At 41.0% G+C, this 22,406-nt stretch overlaps 1 protein-coding gene across 1 annotated transcript in view; it reads right to left on the reverse strand.

The window, feature by feature from the left end:
- Positions 1 to 22,406, reverse strand: part of ptprn2 (protein tyrosine phosphatase receptor type N2) — a 138,535-nt gene that overhangs the window by 84,334 nt on the left and 31,795 nt on the right. The window contains exons 4-10 of the mRNA XM_046071941.1: positions 15,686 to 15,942; positions 13,212 to 13,659; positions 12,729 to 13,025; positions 12,455 to 12,495; positions 11,438 to 11,862; positions 8,301 to 8,387; positions 3,137 to 3,216 (exon numbers count right to left, since the gene is read on the reverse strand). Coding sequence (XP_045927897.1) covers positions 3,137 to 3,216; positions 8,301 to 8,387; positions 11,438 to 11,862; positions 12,455 to 12,495; positions 12,729 to 13,025; positions 13,212 to 13,659; positions 15,686 to 15,942 — 1,635 coding nt within the window. The remainder of the gene's footprint in view (positions 1 to 3,136; positions 3,217 to 8,300; positions 8,388 to 11,437; positions 11,863 to 12,454; positions 12,496 to 12,728; positions 13,026 to 13,211; positions 13,660 to 15,685; positions 15,943 to 22,406) is intronic.

A 22,406-nucleotide genomic window follows, 5' to 3' on the forward strand; every position in this document is an offset into this window, starting at 1 on the left:
CCACTTTCCTACTTTCTGTTGTTCAGTGAGAAACGTGAGCTCCAGCTAGCATATTGGAGATCTATGAGATATTCTGGTTTTGAACTGCCCGTGGGAGGAATGTACATGTAAAAATCTGTACATTCTTGATTAAAAGTCATGTGAAATCTCTTTTATCTTTCGTCTCCTCAATTCGGGTGTGTTTCCAAAACGTCTCTGGTGAATCTCGCGGACTCGACTCGCAAGCATCGGTATGCACAGATTTGATTGGCTGAGCAGCGTCACATGAGACGATTGGAGCTCATGCGATTGGTCTGTGAGTTTCCTGGTCCTCTAAACCAGTACAGTAAATGCTAGAGAAGCTGCGCGGGTTAAAATAGAAACGCTCCGTCACGAGGTAGTAAGTCTCAATAATAAATGTGCTGTAGGTCGGCGGTCCGGAGAGGACGGCGGCTGGGTCCTGATCCGGACCGCGGTCCGCCTATTAGTGACCTCTGTCTTAGGATGTAGACCAGACTGGTTCCAGTGATCAAATTAGTATTTAATATTTAGTAAGTAATAGTTTAGTTAGCAAAATGAAAACCTCCTCTAGTCACCAAAATTGGTTCAATGCTATAAAAAAAAAAAAAATCGAGAAGCATATAATTATTTATAGCAGAACTTCTTATTTCTGCCCCAGCTGGTGATAAGAAATGTGAAAGTCTTGATTCTCCATCCTCTTCTGTTCTCTAACCTCCATAATGCAGGCTTTCAGTCTTGATCCAGCGGTAACCCCCGGAGCTGAAAAATGAAACCAACACAAAACGCAGAAACTGTAGTTCATCTAATCGCCACTAGGGGCAGCCATTTTGCTCATAAAGCGAGTCAACCTCCAGTTTTGGTCTCTACAGCAAATTTTTCCATTCACTGTGCAGTGACTAGCCGCTAGGTGGTTCAGCAACCAGGCTTCATTCAGCCTGCGTCTGCTCCACCTCTTTGCTTATTTTTGGATTAGCCAACCACATTGAGCATCACAACGGCTCTTTAGAAACCTAAGGCTGACATCACCGACACTACGCTTACGTGTTATACAGTCTACAGTCTTGACCAGCATAAAAATTGTGATTGAGATGATTATTCATGTATTTATTCAATCCGCTCTTGACAATAGCTTTTTTTTGTCTTTTATTGTGAAGCACATCAGTTCTTGAAAGTTGTTATATAAATAAATGTATTTACTTGCTACTTAGTTAATGGTTATTAATCAGCTATAAAGAAAAATATATTTGCTAAATTTACAACAGCATTCCACACTTTTAGATTTTCTAGTTTAATAGCTGCTATAAAGCATGCCGTGCAGGCTCTCAGCAGCAGGTTGAGCACAGAATACAGCAGGGGTTTTGATGAGTTCATTAAGAGGCCACGTCATTTATGCAGAGTCACACATAAGGCAAGGTCAACCAGGATTACCCAGGTGGCCTCTGCATGTGGTTGATTTTCAGATACCACTTAAACCATGCTGTTGCTCCACAACCTAGTAACCACTTTGAAACCACTATTGCCATATTGTACTGAATTCAAAGCCATGCATGCATATCTGGAGTTCGAAAACAGCTAGAAAATGATTTGAAATACTGAAAGGAGAGTTTCTGCATTCACTTCACATTGTTTTTAATATCAAGGGGAGAGTGGGAATTCCGCCCCACTTCACACTGTGGTGGAAATAGAGGGGGACAATAAGGTAGGAGGGGGGGCACAGGAGATAAAGCTGCAGCACGATTTGATCTAAGGTCAGTGGGGGCACACAAGTAGCTCCAATCACAAAGGATTTAACCACTTCTATCTCCAAGCGCCATTTTGAATACATTTCAGAGCTGCAGCCCATGGTCAGTCGGGATTGAATGACAACTTTGATGCATCTGAACCATAAGAAGTTTGATAGGCTCCTTCCGTTGTCTTTTACAAATCACAATTCAGGTGGGCTGTCTTCATAATTCATCAACATGGGTCAGGCCAATGATCATGTTGACTTAACATTTGGTGTGACATTTCAGCCCGGCTCATGCCTGTCATTAGCTCTCACCACACGCCACCTCATCAAAGTCAGTCACACACAAGAGAGGAGGGAGAAGAAGAGATGAAGGAAGAGAAAAAAGACAGGATGTTATGATACAGTATAATTATTACACTTCACGGAGACGAGGTAAATCTACAGCACCTGCAATATTTGCTCATTTAATGATTTTGTTAAACAAACATTACAAAAATGGGAGGACGGTGAGGGATGCACACAGATACACACTGTAATCCCACAAAACACACACGTGCAAAAACTCACACTCGAAACTGAACCGAAGCTCAACCCCCGGCCCAACCTTCCTTGCAGTAAATCTGTAACATCAGCCATCATCCAGCACATCCCTAATAAGAAACGAGTTGGTGCCAAAAAATGTCGCTGCGCAGAAAAAGTGGAGCAGCAACACATTTCAGCCAATAACAACACCACCATGTTGATTCCAGTAGGGTGATATTGGATGATATTGACTGTTGGGAGTATTGCTGTGCTTCTCAAAGTCATTTCCGACCAAAGCAAGGACATCCACACACACACACACACACACACACACACACACACACACCGACACCAGCACCAGGCAGATCGGAGTGCAGACAATGAACAGGGGAGCGGAGGCAACAGATACTGACAACCCTCCTTTCTGTGGGTGACAGCTCTCCATCAGTCTACATCAAACAAGTGCATACATGCAGGCACACAAACACACACACACACACACACAGAGGAGCATACACTCTAACTGATTGGCTGGTGTAAACCTGTTTCAACCTGCCAGCCTGTTGGACATAATAGAAGACCAAATAAGCTGTCCTGTAAGTGTGTATGAGAGAGCGTGTGTGTGTGCCCACTAGACTCATCATCTCAGTAATTGATGGTCATCTGTCATTGCACACTGTTGATAATCTTCTTTGGGACAGGGGTTTGTCTGAACAAGATGAACACCAGCCTATCTACTGTATCTGGAGAGACTAATCTGTGTTCTCATTTACAGAAGCACAGACGGTGACAGAGTGGTCTGGCAAGTGAAAATGAGAAGAATCGCAGTGAAGGTTGTCAACAGGCTCATCGTGTGAAAGGTGATAAAATACAGACAGCTCTTACCTGCGACTTGAACGAGATCTGCAGTGGTCACGTTCTTGGGGTTGGGGCCAATTCTGAAAGTCAAAGCTGGGCCCAAGATGCTGCAGAAAAACAGCAAAGATAGGGCAAAATGAGCAGCTGTATTTAAAGGGATAGTTTGACATTGACATTCTTTCTTGCCAAGACTTAGATGAGAAGGATTCAGCTAGCCAACTTGTCGTTTTTATACTGAGATTAAACATAACCTGTGAATTAGTGACCTTTCAAGGTGCTGGATGTGATTTTTTTTTACATTTGGACAACCACAGGCCAACTGTCTCTCATTCTTTGTGCTTAGATAAGCTAACCGGCTATAGCATATTCGCTGGACAGATATGAGACTTGTCATCAACCATATAATCAAACTCAAGAACAAGCAAAGCATAACGCAGATATTGACAGAATGCACAAATAAAAGGTGTGAATGATGAGAAGAGAAGCTGTAAAGTACCCAATCCTGTATTTCTGAAAGAAATGTGAATCATCATGAATTCTCTTTCTTTTTCAGTTTGAATTTGGCCAAACTACATCAGCTGAGCACCTTGTTTTCTTTTCACCTACAGTAACCTGCCTGTAGTCCCTGGATCCCTATATTATCCTCTGCCTGGTCAGGAGTCAGCAACAGACTTCTGTCCCTGGAGCAGAATAAATGTTTAAGGTCCCTGAGGTTGGTTATAAAATAAAACTCTAACACCACTACTGAAAGAACTCCCGGCAGTGGTCAGGAAACACAGTGTATTTAACTGCATATTTTGAAGAAGCGTGTAAAGAAAAAAATCCTACTCATGTCTACCGTAACCTCCTAAAAAAATCAATTTTATAAGGAGCATTTGTGATGGCTAAAAGAAAAATTAAACAGCAAACTCATCGTCCCGGGGAGGGCTGTCTTTCAAAACAGGTTTCAACAAGGCATCAATAAGCATGTCATCCCCCCACGAATGATGAAGACCCTGTCGGGGCCAATCAGTAACAAATATGGCACCTTGTTTTGAGCTGTAATTGTAGTTCCCCAATGGGCCAATCAGGGTAATTCTGAATCCTGAAATGTAGCAGTGAGATATTTTTCCTCAAGTCAGAGAAAAAAATCTAAATAAAATCAGTGATGTCTGAGTTACTGATGATGATGCCATGAGTAAGCAAATGTTCAATGCGGGAGTCAGATGCATCACTCTCCCAAGGTCTAGGAAATATCTGACTCTTTAGCTGCTAAATGCCCCCCACTGTGTTCACAAGCTCGTTGCTAACTGTGTCTGCCGTTTGGTGCTGGGCAGTAAGTGTACAGTCGATTTTTAGAGTTGAAAACTGCTGCCTGCTGCACCTGGAAACGACACCAATAAGAGTTGTGAGAGGGAGCCAAAACCGTAAAAGTTGCGACCCGGAAAACCAAAACAATGAGACAGTCCGTAAAGCTGAGGCTCTCTTTCACAGAAACATGGATAGGGACAATACTTTCTCCTTAATTTATATAATAATTAGTCATGGCGTGTTCAGATGTCTACTTGTGCCATCTTTCCATCAGCTCTAAATCACTAAGCCGTTACACAACCTCTTCATCATGTCTTCACGGTTAAGTCCTGGAAAGTGTACATACATTTTGAGTGTACTTCTGCAGACTGTATGACAGAGAGGCAAATTCATCAGACTGCCAGAGTGCTGTGACCCAGACCCACTCACCATCAGTCAGCCCGCTACAGAGGCGGCTACACTCCCTCGGCCAGGGGCAATATATGAGCTGATACTGCCAGACAGACGGACCCAACCGTGCACTGATGCATTTGTGAATAGGATCACACACACACGCACACACACACACACACACACACACACAAACAAGGCTCTGAAAAAAATATGTCCTTCCATAATGCCCTCACCTGGGCTCTGTTTGCTCTCGTAAATGTCAATATTTCCACAATCTTTACCCCTGTCTCCATACTCCCTGGCCAAAAGTGTTATGCCAGAGATCTCGATGCATCTCAAATTGAACTGACATGATTTTTTTTTTTTTCAAACCACACAAACCCTATTTAAATATACTAGGGGAAACAAAACTAGCAGTTGGGAGATGAAGTTAAGACAGATAAGTTATCTGGAGGACTTCATACTGTCTCCTGTGTTATCGGATGTGTGAGCTTGGACTTCATATTAGCTCTGCTGCTGGGACATGATGTGTGTGTATGTGCAGACTGGTTGTCGGGATATTGGTATGGTGTGTGTGTGTGTGTGTGTGTGTGTGTTTGCCTGCACAGACTGTGTGTGAGGATGGACTTGAGTGTGTATCCCACTCCCCCTAGTGTTTCTGACGAGTAAAACGCTTACGTCATCTGAAAAAGGAAAATATTATACACCAGCCCATCATCATCATCCCAAAAAATCTCTGTTGAAAAGGGAATATTCTGTGCTGATTACTGTAGTAGCTGACTCGAACATAATTGCGTGTCAGCGTCTGAAAATCTCAACAACATCGAAACCTCCAGCCGCCTCTTCTCATATTCTCTGTCTGGAATTATTTTCCACCTGCCTGTTGTCATATTTGAGAGTCTCTTCTGCAGTCTTCCTATCAGGGCTGATCGGAGTGAGCAAGAAGCGATCGGCCCCTGAAGCAGGACGGCGTGCTCTGACCCAGCTCTCTCTCGTACTCGAGCCGACTCATATTCAGGCAGAGGCTTTCAAACACTCACCTGCCGTGGCCACACAGCAAGAGGCACAATGGGCTTGCGTCACGTCCTCCATCTCGGGCTATTTCTACATGAATGCGCTTTCATTACTTTGTAAAAGGAAAGAGAAAGGGGATAAACAAGCCAAGAGGACATTTTTTTTATTTGTCCTCTGTATAGAACACTGTTATCAACATGAGGTGTAATACGGTGTTAAAGCTTCATTCAAAGCATCATCTGTATGTGGCTTTCACACTGGCTTATAAGCTTTAATGCACTGTGATCGTGGATGTATGCAGCGGTGGAAAAAATGTGCATTTACTCAAGTTCTGTAAGAAAGAGGAAAATATTATACTTTCTTCGTGCACTACGTTTATTTGGCAGCTATCCTACTAGTTACTTTAAAGATTCTTATTTTACACACACATCTGCTCCTAAAATATGATGCCTTGTTGGATGAAGCTAAAGCAGGGAGAAAGCAAAGAAAGCAAGGAATGAAGGAGGAGGAAACACAAACAAAATGAAAACAAAATAGATAAATACATGGTTAGAAGACAGGGAGAATAAATTAGAAATGGATAAATAAGTAAACTGGGTCCTGACCCAACCCGTTTCCACCCTGACACCTCTTTGTCCACAGGGCCAGACTAGAGATATCACTTATGGGCCTTGTTATTTATTTATTTTTCTCTTCCCTCTATATCCTTACACACACACACAACCCCCATAAACACACATACTCAAGTACATATAAGAAAATCTAAATGTTACCATTCATACTAAAGCTTATTTGTATTTTTATCCTTTCTTGTTGTTGTTTCTCTCTCTTGCCTTGCCATGTCTGATCAAGTAATCACTTTACTTTTACTCTTCATAAAAACAATGGGGAGGAAAGAATGAAACTACATAGTAATATATAAAGAATTAGCTTCACCTCAACCACCCACAACATTAAAATGCTGCTTGCACATTAATGCAGGGATTTTCAAAGTCTGACGCTCTGTTATATAGTTAGAATCAATACTATAATATTAATAAGGGAGTTTTTTCCGACAACAATATATGCAAATGCATACAAAATCACATGAAATAATGAATAATCTTTTTAAGATTTGCTCCAAATCATAACTCTGTCTTGTACAATGATGAACAAAATACAGAATGTTTGCATTGTCATGTTAAGATTCCACTGACCAAAGGATAATGTTATAAGTAATAATAACCAGAAATAATTTGCCAATAATATAATATAAAATAAATATATGCCACTCTGAAAGGTGTCATTGTGCATAATGAGTACTTTTACATTGGATACTTACTAAATTTTGTTGATAAAAAATTAATAATTCAACTTTCATAACATTTTTAATGCAATACTTATGTTTAAGTATTACTATGTTACTTTTACCTGAGTAAAGGATCGGAATACTCCATCCACCACTGGATATATGAATTATTGTATAGTGCAATAATGTCACTGGCTATTCTTCGGCATCCAGATATCAATCATTTTGTGCATCAGGAGTTGATTCTGAGTGATACCAAATGACAGGTGTGATAACAAGATTAACTCAATCAGTGCCGACATGATGACATACCCTGGTGTCCTTGCTCATCAAAACTAAATCCAAAGCTTAAATTTAAAGATAGAGATCAGAATGTCTCCTTGGTTGCATTTATTTTGAGGCCACTGTGTGTATTTTAAATGTTGAACTAGACACAGAGTACTGTCAGACAGATTTCAATCTCAATAGCTACTATCCGAGCCAGAATACTCTATCTACAGTTACAGTGTAGCCACAGACTGCAGTGCACTGGCTTTGGTGTTCATATGCTGCGGGTGTTACTGAACCACCCAGACTTCACTTTTCCTACAGGAGCGCCTTGAAAGGCTTGTCAGATCTTAGGCGAACACATCTCCTCTGCCTCCTACATGTACTGACACCAAATGTACAGCAGAACCATGGTACAAGCAGAAACCAGCCCGGGTTCAAGGACAGTTCGCCCGCTCATTAATATATTAAAGGCCTCCTGCTGGACTACTTTCTCTATTTCCAGCTCTCGATCCACTGCTGCTTTCCTTTCTCTCTCTTCGCATCTAACTGAGAGCCGTTTGATAGCTTGACTGCTCACTTTTGACAAGGTGTACAGTGACAACAGTGGTGAGGCAGTGTTTCAAATACAATGTAGATGGATCAGTGTGTGTCTGGAGGTAATTAGGCCTGATTTCTCTCCCCACGAGAAGTCAAACACTCCAAAAGGTCAGAAAAAAAGCAAACGCCTACAGTCTATGGCACGGCATTTTCACACAAACAGACCTTGCAGAGCCTGGACAACCTTCATTTGGTTTCTCCGAGCTCAAAACACAAAACAAAACCGTTTCAAACCCTTTCCAATTATCCTTTATGGAACGTATGGCTTGTAAACGGCAATGTAAATGATTATTTCTGACAATGTGGGTTCGTTTATGGGATGTTTGTGTCTGTACATACGAGAGCTGGGTGAGGTCTGCGGCGTGGAGGTTCAGCCTCTGCATCAGCCGCTCCATCAGGTCCGAGCCCTGGTCAGTGGTGAGGGAGCTGGGGGAGAAACACACAAACAAATAGGCGTCACAAGTTTGGAGGGCCATACCCATGCAAGATGCACGCAGCTATCCAGCCGTTAAAATGCAATTTTTTTAGGGAAATGCAGCCACAATTCATACCCACAAATGGGTCATTGCACAAAAGCAAAAGCTACAGCTGTCTGAATGGATGTACTGCACACATGTACACACTCATAGACAGACACACAGCCAGGCACAAACACAAACAAAAACACAAAGAGCTGTGCCGAGGGAAAAGGGATCAGTTGCCTCTTCAGGCTTGGTAAATCACCTGCTTTTTTCCAGCAATGAGACAAACAATAAGGTGCAAATGGAACCTGCATGAGGTGTAATGGCTGTATCATATGGAAGCGCCTTCCTCTCCCTTTCCTACTCTCATCTTTCTTCTTCTTTGCCTACATTCACTTTCTTTCCCACGCGCACACACACGTTGAAAGAAAAAACATGACAACACAAAGTACACAAACACACGGGCACGCACGCTTCCTCGCGGTGAGATGAGAATAATAAGGTGCAAATGGAATGGAGGTGAAGTGTAATGGTGGTCTGATAAAGCCATGCCTCATCTCTGCTCAGTCCGTGGCCGCTCTGTGACTCGGAGAGTAAATCGCCAAGGAAATAGACCAAACAAAGGCAATCTGCAGGCCAACGCGCTGGATGGAGAAAATGAGAAGGGCATACACACAAACGCAAACAAACACGGAAAGCTACTTTATTGCTGACAGCTTAACCTGGAATCACTGAGACTGCCAAGTGACTGCAAGGTGACATGCACCAAAAAGTCATGGATCATAATGAGATATTGTTTGAATTTTGTTAACACTCCATAGCAGAGAAATGTGAAATGAACTGGGTACCAATTCCACGCAGGACTGGGTCCTGAATGCATTATCAGTTATATGTTTTCTTTTTTCAGATACTCAGCAATTATTACACATATTCAAGCTAAACATTGTGCTGAGATCCTTTATTTAGCCTGCATTTGACACCACAATACAGCAGCTTTTTTTTGTAACAGAACACAGAACAGTGTACTGAGCATGAGCGGCTGATTCACTCCACCTTTGAGAGAGTGGGTGGCTCTTTTTTCTCCACTTTTTTGAGGGGTTTTGAAAGTTAAAGATTCGCCGAAGCAATTCCAGACACGTTTGCATCCCTCTGCGGTAATTCTAGCAACTGGAGAGCTCCAGGAGTGACTTGGTTGTTGATGCTAGCACTTTTCCCCTTGGGTTTCTCTCTGCCTCCCTCTCTCTTCCATCCATACTTTTCCACTTTCCCCCCTCCACAGAGCTCCACTCCCTATTCCCCAAACCCCCCCATCCCCCTCACCCCACTACCACCACCACCACCACAATGTCAGGAGCTGTCAGATAAGCAGGTTTGCGTAGCCTCTCTGCAGGGTGCGAAGGAGCTGTGGATAACAACTGTGCAATCATCAGGTCTGCAGCAAATACAGACACCTCTATAGGCCAACTATAGATGTCCGCCCGGTGGGCTGAGGATAGACGAGGAGGAGGATGATGGGAAGATCATTCAGAAGGTGACCTGTTTCTTTCCCTAGTGCATACTCATCTATACTGTGTGTTTACATCTTAATCTGAGTTTCTGTATATGTGTGGCAATAAGGTGACGAAGATTGTGCCCATCGGACCTTTATGAGCTCACGTCTGTTGAACAGGTGAAGGACAACCCACTGACACTGGACTTGATAACGCCATAAAGGGATTTGAGCGAGGAGCAGGGGCGAAGACACAGTCGATAGGAACTTATCTGTGCTGAGCTTGAGCTGTCTGAGAGGTGAGAGAGAAGGAGAGAGAGGGAACTTGGCTACCCTTCCAGACATAGTATCATCATTAAAGCTGTAATATGGCTCAGTAATACCCACACACTGAGGGATTTATCATCCGTTCTATTGTAATCAGGTGCTGCATACACTACGGATTTCAAACTACAGTATTCTTTCCCATAAAGACATGCATATGTGGGTGGTTTTGACAGAAAGTGCGTCTCTCAAAGGCAGTTTTAAGTAACCGAACAAAGTAGACATATGCTTGGTATTAAGGTATGTAAAATAAGCTTGCCTTGAAACAGGTCCAACAGTACGGCTGACAACTGGCGAGTGGAGCAATAAACTATAATACGATGCTGTAAGCTACGCCATCAAGTCAGTTCATAAACACTACTCAAGAATGAGAGAGTAGTTTTTACAAGGTTGCTGGTGATGCTTTTTTTTTGTATATGAGTTTTCAAGGACAATGATGAAAGTGAAAGAGGTAACTGACAGTAGATCAATCTATTGTCCATGTCTGTACTGCTGTCAACGGTAAAACGCAAAAGCCACAGTTAATATATGCCTACATCTATAATGTCACCTAGGACAGCTGCCACATTGTGTGTCTCTATTTTATACTCTAAAATTCAATGTAATCCTGTTTAGGAAGGTTTATTTATTGTGTGTGTGTGTGTTTATTTTTATTAGGAAGATTACATATCGCTGGTCAAATACATGGTATGTCTGACCACATTATCTTTATTCTAACTAGTTTGTAACATTCATCCTTAGAGGGATCTTTAGACAAATACACACAGCACAACAGGAAAACACACACCAAACAACACAAAACACAAACAGTAATAGAATAGTGTCTGTAAAATCCTAATAAAAGGCACCTGATGATTCATGACTAGTAGTCTGATCCTTCTTTAAAAACATTACAAATTTACATTACAAAACAAATTTACATAATGAATTTGGGTGCAAGCAGCCAGTTCAAACCACCCCATATTTAAAAGATAAGAATAACTGTTTGTTTTTTTAATATAATCATTATTTTATGTATTATATAAATACATAAATATTGATTCAACCACTAATTCCATAATTTCTAATGTTATTTTTTATAAACTATACTTCACTGCACCAACTTATTATTATTAATTATAAATATTATGATTTAGAAATTAGATTACAATCTGGTCATTCTAATTTCACTATGTCATATTGGCTATCTGAATCATACTCACTCTGAGCCGGTGATAATGTAGCCAAAGTGTCTGTCCTTCCCTCTGCTGGAAAACTCCTTCACCCCCACGTGGACCAGCTGAGTTTTGACTCTCATGTCCTTCTTCTGCGGCTCCTCAAGCTGCTTTTTCCCTGCTGGGGCCTCATGCCCCTGCATCCACTTCTGGATCTCTGAGTCTACCTGAGCGTCAGGCCCCTCTGCACCACCGGTTAAACGCTGGATGGAGCCTTCCTTCGCGGGCACGGCCACGGTCTTCTCCTCATAGCGGTGGGGTACGGGAACTTGGCCCTGTGTTGTCCGACTTTGCACATTCTCCAGCCCGACCATTTTCTGGAGGGGAGCTGGTGACTCAATGTTGACCTGTGGAGCATCACCGAAGGGCTCCAGGTTGAGGTAGTCCAGCAGCTTGGAAAAGAACGCTGTATGCTGTGTTGAATCAAAAAAGATTTTTCTTTAGAATAATGAAGACATTTTCTCCTTCATTCACGTATTTATTACTTTTCGTTTCCCTTTAGAAGAGAGTCTATTAAGTTATGAGGACAAATTAATTAATACCTTGAATACGGACTTCAATTCTATTGGATGTGTCAATCATTTAAAAGGTACAAATTTGTGCCGCATTCACAGATATTTCTGAGTCTGACTGCTGTTCAAAGGTCTAATGACATCCTTTTTCCGTACAAAATATTAAAGGGTGCATTCAGTAACTTTACTTACTTACTAAAGGTTAAACAAAATATTCATGGAATCATGAAAAACTATTTTAATTCATATTGCTTTTAAAGTTTAATTTAATGAAGATATTAAAGTTAGACTATACTCAAGGATTATTTTGAGATCCTTTTGTTGTGCGTTTTGCTTTCAAGTTCTAATAATTTAACAGTAAATGTTAGTATGCAAAACTTTCAAATCATCCCTATTTGAAGTAACATTCAAAAGTGAATAAAGCTTAAGTTTGGACATGTCTCGCTCCCTCAGAAACCAATTTGTTGGTTGAGCAGAGTAATTTTAAATTCACCTTGTCAACAGGCTCTTTGTCTGCACCGTCTATTTGTTGGCCTGGAAACAAACACAATGTATGTGAGCAGATTGTGTGAAAACTGAAGTTCTCTTTTGTATTTAGCAAAGAAAACACAGTTATGATTCAAAATACATTTGGCAACACTTTCTATGGATTACAAAAAGCATTATTAAATTCAGAATGCCTTATACTCTTATATCTATGACAGAAAATAAACACATAGTTACTCAATACGATGCCAGCTCTCTTTCACAACAGAACAAACACCCACCTTGCTGTTTCATTCTCAGTATGTCTTTCTGGTTCAGACCCTGCCCTTTGTCTGATTTCAGGTTCTGGTCTTGATTCAGTTGCATGGCTACCAGTGGCTCCCTGTTGCCCTCCTTGTCGCCCCTGTAATCAGCGGCTCCAGGTCCTGGCAGGGCCCCAACCACAGGCCGCTCCTCATCCACCTCCTGCAGCGTTCCTGTGATGACCTCAGCCAGCTGGTCCAGGTCTTTGCCCATCAAAGCCTCCATGTTCATGCTGTGCCTTCCCAGCTGCTTGATCATATTCTGAATGAATCGCTCTGGGCAGGAAACAGAGCAAATTGAGAATCCACAATCACACTAAGAGAACATTTTAATATAATTTAAGGGTAAAAATAAATAAATAACCCCCCCACAATTTTCCATAAAAGAACAAACACAAAACGGTTACATTTGTGCAAATATAAAAGCTAGTGGGTGAAATATCTATAAAAAGCTGATCATACCATCCACAACACCAAGAGGCTCTTTGGCGGTCAGTCGGTTTGATCCAGCCTTGTACAGGATTCTGTCTAGATTAGGGCTTTGGGTTTTGGAGCCAAAAGCCACCTGAGACTCTGCATGGTCACTCGGAGGTGGCCGGATATAGCTGAGGTAGTGGAGCTTTCCTTCGGGCCACGCAGCCTTGTTAACTGGGGCGTCCTGTTGACTGCTTTGTACCTCCGCAAGAAGCCGTCCCAGCTGGCTGGATAGCAGTTCGCTCCTTCCTGGGTCCCGGTTAGAGTAGGTTGTACTGAGCTTGGGGTGTCTGCCCTCTCCACTCTTGGTGAAGACTTTGGTGACTGGAGGTTGGCCGTCTCCTTTATGAAGGCTGTAGAGAGTGGTCTCCTTCCAGCCCTGCTGGGGTTTTGACCGGCTGGGCTCCAGTTGACCATCAGGCTTGATGTCAACATTCTACAACACAAAATGCCCACATGTAGAGCAATGTTAATATGTCAAACATGATTTTTAGCCATGCTAGCATCGTGACTCCAGGGATGGCTGATGGTCTGAAAATCAACCCACTGAAATATCTCCACAACTATTGGATGGATCGTCATTAAATTTAGTTTTGTGTTTTTACTATATCCATATTTTTCCTAACACTAAAATCTTAATTTTAATTTTTTACGACCAAATAACTGCAAAGTACATGTCATTCCCATTAGGTTCAGCTGCACTTTGTGTTTAGTGCTAATTAGCTAATGTTAGCATGCTAACACGCTAAACTAAAATGGTGAACATTGCAAACATTATACCTACCAGCACTTAGCGTAAAAGCTCTGCTGTGCACGAGTGCAGCCTCATAGAGCTGCTACTGTACCTGTAGACTCTAAGTTTTGTTCATTTCTGTAAAGCTAAAGTTGATATGAAACATTGATATATCAAACATAAATATCAAACATTGATATGATTAATCTTCAACATAGCTTCAGCTCTGCAACAGAACGATGGGTTGTGCTGGGTCAGCATTGTTGTGACAGGCTTTAGCATAAAAAGAGAAGCAACCTGGGCTCGACAAGACAGAACAGGATATGAATAGGGATACTAGATCAAAGACAACTGCCCTTGGAAATTACATTATGGAAATCATAGATGAGATAGTGTCACTCAAAGAGTAATTTCATGCATTTCCACAACAGACAACAAACTTTAAAAGCACATCCCTTCTGTCAGAGAAGTAGCAGCAATCCCTTATCTGAAAAGAAAAAATGATGAGTCATCTGATTTCAGAGTTAGCCATATGAGTTTATATTTGACACATGATGAATTATGTGTTTACAATGCACTGGTACGCAGGCATCTGAAGGCGTTTTAACCATTTGGCATTGTAGTTGGTATTAAAATTGGCCCCAAAATGGGTGATTGTATCCTTTCCGTCTCTCTGTGAGGAAGAGAAATAATTTTTCTCGTCTGACTCATAAGGGCCCACGCTTCAATTCAGCGTACAGTATATCCGATTGACTGAGCAGCATTATTATCCATGTCGCTGCTGCACTAATACTAGCTATCTCCCTTGGTGCTATTTTCTGTCCTTCAAATGTATATAGAGAAAATGTCAGTCTTTTCAAGCCCAGCATACTGAGAGGCCATAATAGCATTAGCACAGCGAGACAGGGGTGCTCTGCCATTCATGCTAACCATGTTTGCATTTTTCCATCACGCTACACAACAAAGGACCCCATCTCATCAATAAGGAAGGTCCTGAACTCTTCAACTTTGTATTATGGCTGCACTGACACAGCAGCAGGAAGCGGCTCGGCTATGAAGGATGCAGAGCACATTTCAAACAAAGCCAGGCTTCCACCCTAAATATGAGGATTGAATAATGTAAAGAGGTGATGGAAGATCTTTGTGTAAAATGGTCCCTGCTCAGTGGGAGAGGGAAGAAAGACAGAAAGTGAGAAACAAAAGCCGCGCAGGGACAGGAGGGCGACCCCTACAAAATACATACTGACTCCTTTTCAAAAGGAATAGGAAGAGGCCCTTCCACAATTTAGCCAAGGAAAACATGTTGTTTTATTTATATTGTTTGTTTACTTTGTGGACCAATATTTCATAACCCTGGACCTAAATGCCATATATCAAGCCTAATGGTTACACTATGACTTAAAAATATAGCAAGTTTCTTGAAGGACTCTGGCACTTCTTTAAAGTTGAAAAGGGTCACTATCAAAGCAGCAGAGGCTGAGATATCTTGACTTTTAGTCTCTCTAGCATAGATTAAGCTCCAAAAACACTGGATTCTACATTTCCCATAATGCAGCTAGATTTTTCTTTAGACCCTTGCTGCTCTTAAATGCGCTTGTCTTTCAACTCTACACCTCCAGGTTGTAAGAGACTCTTTTATTCTTCTACTAATCTGCATGACTTATCACACCTATCGAATCCACTCCAACATCAGCAACTGCTACGAGTCTACAGTGTAGAAGACTCTTACCTGAACGTTGGCTCCCTCTCGTTGGATTCCTGGTTGTCCATCGACCTCAGACTGCGTCAGGAAACCCAGGCCCGTCAGGTACTGCTGGAGGTTTCTGCTCAGCTCTGTGTGTGCAGGCCTCAATTTCCTGTCTCTGGAGCTTGTGTACGCAGTCAGGGGGCTTGGGGGTGTGGCCTGATGGTGGAGAGGGACAATCCTCAGTTTGGAGAGCTCTCTAGAGATGACCTGCTGAGTGATGTCGTCCTGCCATGTCAAACCTGGAAACAAAGAGGTAACAGTGGGATCTTTTAAATACCTTTCGGATCAGTTTAACCTTGAAAAAATAACATTTCTGCAGACACCTCCAGGTCAAGCTAAAGAAATTAAACAAGCATTGATGCATTTAAGATTAAAGACAACAAACATCTAAAATTAAAATTATACAAAACATTACAAAACTCCAGAACTGTTTATAACAAACAGAAATGGGATAATATTTAAAACTACCAACTCAAGTTCCTGGCAAGAGTTCTGTTATTGATTTTTGTGGCTCTGACTGAAATTGTTTCCAGGGACAAAGTGAATATTAGAAGCAAAATGACTGACTATTTTCACACCTTTGGGGCTTCTCATTTAATTATTTTATAAATTATTGCTTGGCATTGCTAAAGAGAATAAGGGAAAATATACATTTGGAAGAGAGGTTGAGGTTTTATTGCCCGTATAAATGTATGGAATATATCTAACATATCTATTATCTAAAATACTTTTGGCTCCTTGTAAGAAAGCCATCACATGGACACAGCTGCAGGCAAGCCCTCCATCAAAGGACGAATTGTATGCAATTGTCAATGCAAGAAACTGACAATTTTACTTTTATCCTAAGACTATGATGTAAACAATATTTAAAATAGTGGGGAAAATGGACTATATACAGAATATATGCTTGTAAGACGTAACATACAGTATGTCATTGATTAATGTGTCAACCAACTCATTTAGCTTGAAAATATCAATAAATATAAAGTGACAAAAGAAAAGAAATTCCAAACAATCTTTCATCTGTTTGACTGGAAATAATGTTAAAAATGTTTCACAGTATCCGTACAGCTGGTGACTGTACCATATCTATGTCCTCTGCTTTGGGGAAATTGTTCCTACTATAGTTCTCCCAGCTTTACAAGGTGCAGCAGGGATAAATCAGAATGGAGGAAGTCTAAAATAACATAACACTAAAAAAAAAGCCATGACTAAACATTCACACACATGTACGGGCACATGTATACACAGACATGTGCACACACACACCGCAGCCAGTCAACAAGCCCAGGGAGAATGTCACACTGCGGCCTGACGCCTTGCCAACATCTCTGCTAATTGCCAACACATAGTTGGGATGCAGAACTCCTGGGCAGGGGCAAAGCGCAGTGGTGCCAGGACCAGATGGAGTAACCCAAGCAAAAAAGATACCCAAAACATGGCCCCATTCCCAATGAGCCAAGAGGCGCAGCATTCCATCGGCAAAGATATTATACTGTTTTCAAGGAGCCAGGATGTTCACTGATCACACTTCATTCCAGTGCAGAAGCATTTTCTTAATGTGAAAGAAGTAATTATGATGTTGTGAAGGCTTAAATTCTTAGCTGCCACATATCTAACCTTTTACCGGATTCATTTGAAGAAACAATGCTGCTCCTAATGATGTGGATATGTTTCATATCAATAAACTAAACAGCCTGGGTTTAAACATATACAAAAAAATTAAAGTATCAACAGCACAGAATGTCTTCATTAGCCTGGTTTCTCACCCACAGACACTGGGTATTCTCATAGATATTCATAAGCACCAGATGAGGATCTGAGCAATGCAGAGCAGCTACAGATGCCTCCAGTCAGTCTTGGCAACGCTGAATGGAGCACAAAGAAGCGTATGTTGTCACTGTTCTGGAACGCAGCTCAGCCATCCATCCGTACAACAATGACAGTTAACTACCCATGGCTTAACCGATGTGGTGTGTACTTGTTATAAATATCAGTGCAGTGATGATCATTTATGCTATCATCAGTCGAGATGGGGAAAGCAGCCTTCAGCCCTAAAGGATCCATATGGTACTTGCGGTTAACTGCAGCTGGTTAAATGGGTTCAGTGTGATGGCGCCAGAACAGGATGAGGCTGGCTTCATTGACTGTGACACCTCTATCCCATCTGTCTGCTGGGGGATGCACTCATTTCCATACATACCATGTTCTGCGTGTCTGTGATGGGAAAGGTATGCCGACACAAATAACAGAATCAAAACGAGCCGCTTTGTAAAAGACCGAGTCAGGAAGTGTTGGGGCCTTTACGGGCAGATTCCTCTCAGTCAACCTCTCAGCTTATTATCCTGGCACTGAGGAGCTAAATGTCATGCAAATTCATCTCTAAGTCCAGAGAAAGAGCACGTTCCATCACCAAGTGCAGCCAGTTTTCACCTGTTAAGGATAGCATGCTGTCTCGGGCAAAAGCAGCAGTTAATTAACGCCGTGCCATTAGTGCAACAGCTTTCAAACAAGCAAGATATTTCTGTTGGCCTCATGTCTGTTTGCCGTGTAATATAGAGCGAGGGAGAGAGAGAGAGGGAGGGCCCTCTAAATATTCAAAGCCTATTAGATGGGATCCCGTCTACACGTCTTGCAGTTTCATCTGGTGTTTTTCAAATGCAGATTTCCCCCTTTTTACTTTCCTTCTGTCCACCAACTGATTTTGAAGGCGTTAATGGAAGAGACCGTGAATAATTTAGCAGCAAGTTCTACCTAATTAGTCAAAATGAAATGTGTCAATCCAAATTTGACACTTAAACCAACAGTGCAATGGCGTGGCAGACCAAAAAATATGAATACATATTTAATTTCCCTCTTCACTGAAGCTATATGATATATTTACAGTCGTGAAATATTTAAATCACAAGAATTTAAAATAAAAGTTCTGTGAACTTGAACAAAGTTTGACTGCACAGTATGAGTTTGTAATAAATGACCCACTAGCATGTCAGAAAGGCTATCATCCTTTCTAACTACTGAAAGCTTACTAAAGATCAAGATAGTATGTGTTACTACATGTACGGCACTGACCACCTCTACTGAAGTAAATTCATATTGCCTTTACTGCAAAACAGTTGGCAACATCTACCCCGAGTAAAAATCTGCAGCAGGTTTCTTTGAAATGATCCTTCCCCCTTCACAGACTTCATGGACTCACGCTGAATGATTCAATAAAAGCACTCTTGTTTTCACACAGCAGCGTGTGAGTGTATCTGTGTCTGAGGTTTTTTTCTCTGCAGTACAATCTAGCAAGGTTGTCAAGGAACAGACAGAGTAGAATATGAGGGAAAACAACAATAGTTTTTGTCGATTGTCTGTCAGAGACATGTTTGTGCAGGAAGCAAAGGAGGACCATGAGTAACATGATTTCAGTAGCACTGGAGTGACATAATGTCAGTTTACGGTCACTGATTCTCCCTGACTGATGATTCCTGTCAATGGAGCTAATCCAAATGTCGCAATGCATCATCTTACTCCACTTGTCTATACTATGAAAGTATCCACCGCTCTGCACAGGATCAGGAGGTCAATCGACTGCAGGTTAGTGTAGTTAAACATGGTATATCATGTACACCAGTGTAACATTCTGACATGATTCTTTCTATTGTTGAGAGTACAGAGCTTGACAGTGGAAATACTGCCAAAGAATTGAAAAATATGCCATAAACTAGTCAAAAGACAAGGTAGCAGATTCACCAATTGTCATTTTTGGTAATTTGTTAAAATAGTGGGTCTTAAATTTCATACCTAAGCGACAAAAAGGCTTCTCATTTCCAGCCATTGACTGTGGATTTTGTCAACTGAATGTCTAGCAGATATGATCAGTTAGTGTAAGCTAATGCATACGACTAACGTACAACTCTGTGAGTTTGCTTTGTTGGTTTAGTTTTATAATGATAAACCTCTAAATGGTTTTTTAATTTACACATAATGGCTAAATACTGTACACGATATTGTGTAAAAAGACTGAGGCTAAATTTAACATGTCCCAGGCAAAAACTCTGCATATTCACAAGCCTATAAGGAGCAGCACTGTCCATGTAGTTTTCAGGGTAGACTAGCTAGTTCGCCCAAGTACTGTAGATAAATAAATTGTTATTCATTCTGACATAACTGTTGCATTGTTTGGAAGCTTACTATGAAAAAATACTAACAAGCAACACACTAGTGGGTTGTAGCCTATGTGTATTGTTCTTATTTTCAAATACATTTACAAGAGAAAAGAATTTAACGTTAGGGTTTGGCAAATGAAACTCCTTACTTTATACATATAGTTGTGTTTTGGCTCCCACAAGGTGGATGTTCTAGTCATGAGCTAGTAACCTAACCTGTTACCTCCAAAAATATTATAGTTAGCTAATGACATGCCGCTTGCCTTTTTAAATAAGTAGACAGTATGCTAGTTAGACAAAGCTAGAGAATGTTTAGTTAGTTGGTTATAATTTTACAGTTGTGTTCTTTGTCAGACAAGCTGGACAAACCTGCAGCGCCTAGTTACAATTGCTATGCAATGATTGGACAATTTCTCTTTAGGGCGGGATTTAGAAAAAGACATGAAAAAAAGCTTCAATTAAATGCTCCACCATTTCAATATATTGCACATCAAATGAATGCACCAGTTACTGAATTAGCCCCTGTCTGTATCTTCACACAATCACAGTCAGCACAAACACACCCACATTTAGCAGAGCCATAAAACTCCAAAGCAATATGACAGCAGCCTGGCTTTGAATGTGTATACATGCTGTGGCTGCACACAGTGAATACTAAAGTTGCTTGGGTGCTGTGTAATATAAAAGTAATTTGCAATTGGATGACAGGGCCTTGCATTCAGAAGGTATTGTAGTGAAAATATAATACCAGACAATGTACTCTGCCAATGGAAACACATCCAGACAACCCAAGCCCTTTTCTACAAGGGTCAATTCATATTGATCTGAATGACATTGTTGTTGTGCAGTGATCAGAGATTGTGTGATTTCTACCTGCGTCTCTAATGCAAGATAAAGAGGATTGGAAATCGATTCCACTGATGTTCCTCCCCGGTTTTTCAACTCTTCAATTTAGGTTACAGTGCAATGGTCTCAATAACCCTGTCTGGGCACAAAAAAAAAAAAAAAGGAGTCCTGCACGTCTCAAAGATGACACTTCAATAGCTGTTGAGCTGATAAGAATAACGTACCACCAAGTATTAACAGTGCATTGTGGACTCATCCGAAGATAATGCTCTGTGTCTGCGGATGTGATTCTACAAGACAGAAAAGGAGGGAAATGATTCAAAGTGATGATGTCATGTCTGAGGCCTCTGTAAACGGGTGTCTAAAAACACAAGGTCAGAGAACAAGAAGCAAGATGAAAAGAATCCAAAAAGTTAAGCACCTCTTAAAATGAAGCAGGGGAAAAAATTACACACCAGCTCTCCTCTCATGCTCCACACTCTCATTTGTTTATTTCTAAGCAAGAATTAAAATAAATGTGTGGCCTCGTCTGGCTTAATATTCATCACTGCATTTGTCCCCACTCTTCTTTTTTTTTTGATTTCCTCTGGTCGACTGCTTACTCTTAATGATTTTCAACACTGGTTCACGCCTGTTAACAGATATTAAGCTCAGAGTGGCCTGCAAAGCCAATTATGTTTGGAGGGTTGGCCTTTACAGTCACGGTCCGTATTAAAGGTACCTACTGCCCCCTGGTGGGTTATAACTGCAGTTACAGGCTGCTAAATGTGTGGGGAAAATATGCAGTAGAAATACACAATTTTCTTGGAAACACTTTATTTTACAGGTCTGTAATTTCTTACAAATGTATTAATAACTTCCTGAGAAGTTTTCTGAAAAAAAAAAAGAATGTCATTAGTACTAATTATAAGGCAAATAGAGGCACAGACTGTTCTTTGAGTTGGATTTTTGAGTTTATAAGCAATTGTTAAAAGAACTGCTACATTTAATCCCAGGTTAATATTCATGTATCATTAATTTAGTATTGGAAACTTTACTCAGCCAGCCTGCTGTGCACATATTCTCCAGGTTAAACAAGCAAATAATAGGAATGAATTGATTAGAAATGCAGCAACTGAACACTGTGTACACATTATATCAACAAGCACCAATGCAAATATTAACTTGTAGGAAACTTCCTAGGAAATTATTCAGCATTTACAGGCCCGTAAAATAATGAACATATTCCAAAATACATGACATTGAAGCTGTTTTTTTACAGAATTGTTGGCATTTCATGGGCAGACGATACCTCTACAAGAGTTAATGGTTGAAACAGACCAGCCAGAGCCATTTGTTTAGCAGTTACAGCAATGAATCTATAACAGCAGACTGCCTGGAGGCTCCAGTTATTTCTAGCTGTTGTTCACACTGTAACAACCATCAGCAAGAAGAAGCTCTGTCTTCCACAGCCAGTACAAGACATGAATATAAAATCGGCCATATTAACGTGACAGAACTGAGGAGATGAGAATTTTAAATTCTCAGCATGACTCTAGCGTGGATCCAGGTTGGGAAACTTGAACTGCTGATTCTTAAATTCCTACATTATCTTCATTTATAATGAGCCATACGGTTACTTTTGTTACGAAGACATATTATTGTAAATGTAATATATGTGCCTGAAGATGTCACCTGTTAAACAAACACATTAGCTGCTGCCA

This window comes from Micropterus dolomieu, linkage group LG01 (assembly GCF_021292245.1).
Source record: "Micropterus dolomieu isolate WLL.071019.BEF.003 ecotype Adirondacks linkage group LG01, ASM2129224v1, whole genome shotgun sequence".
NCBI lineage: Eukaryota > Metazoa > Chordata > Actinopteri > Centrarchiformes > Centrarchidae > Micropterus > Micropterus dolomieu.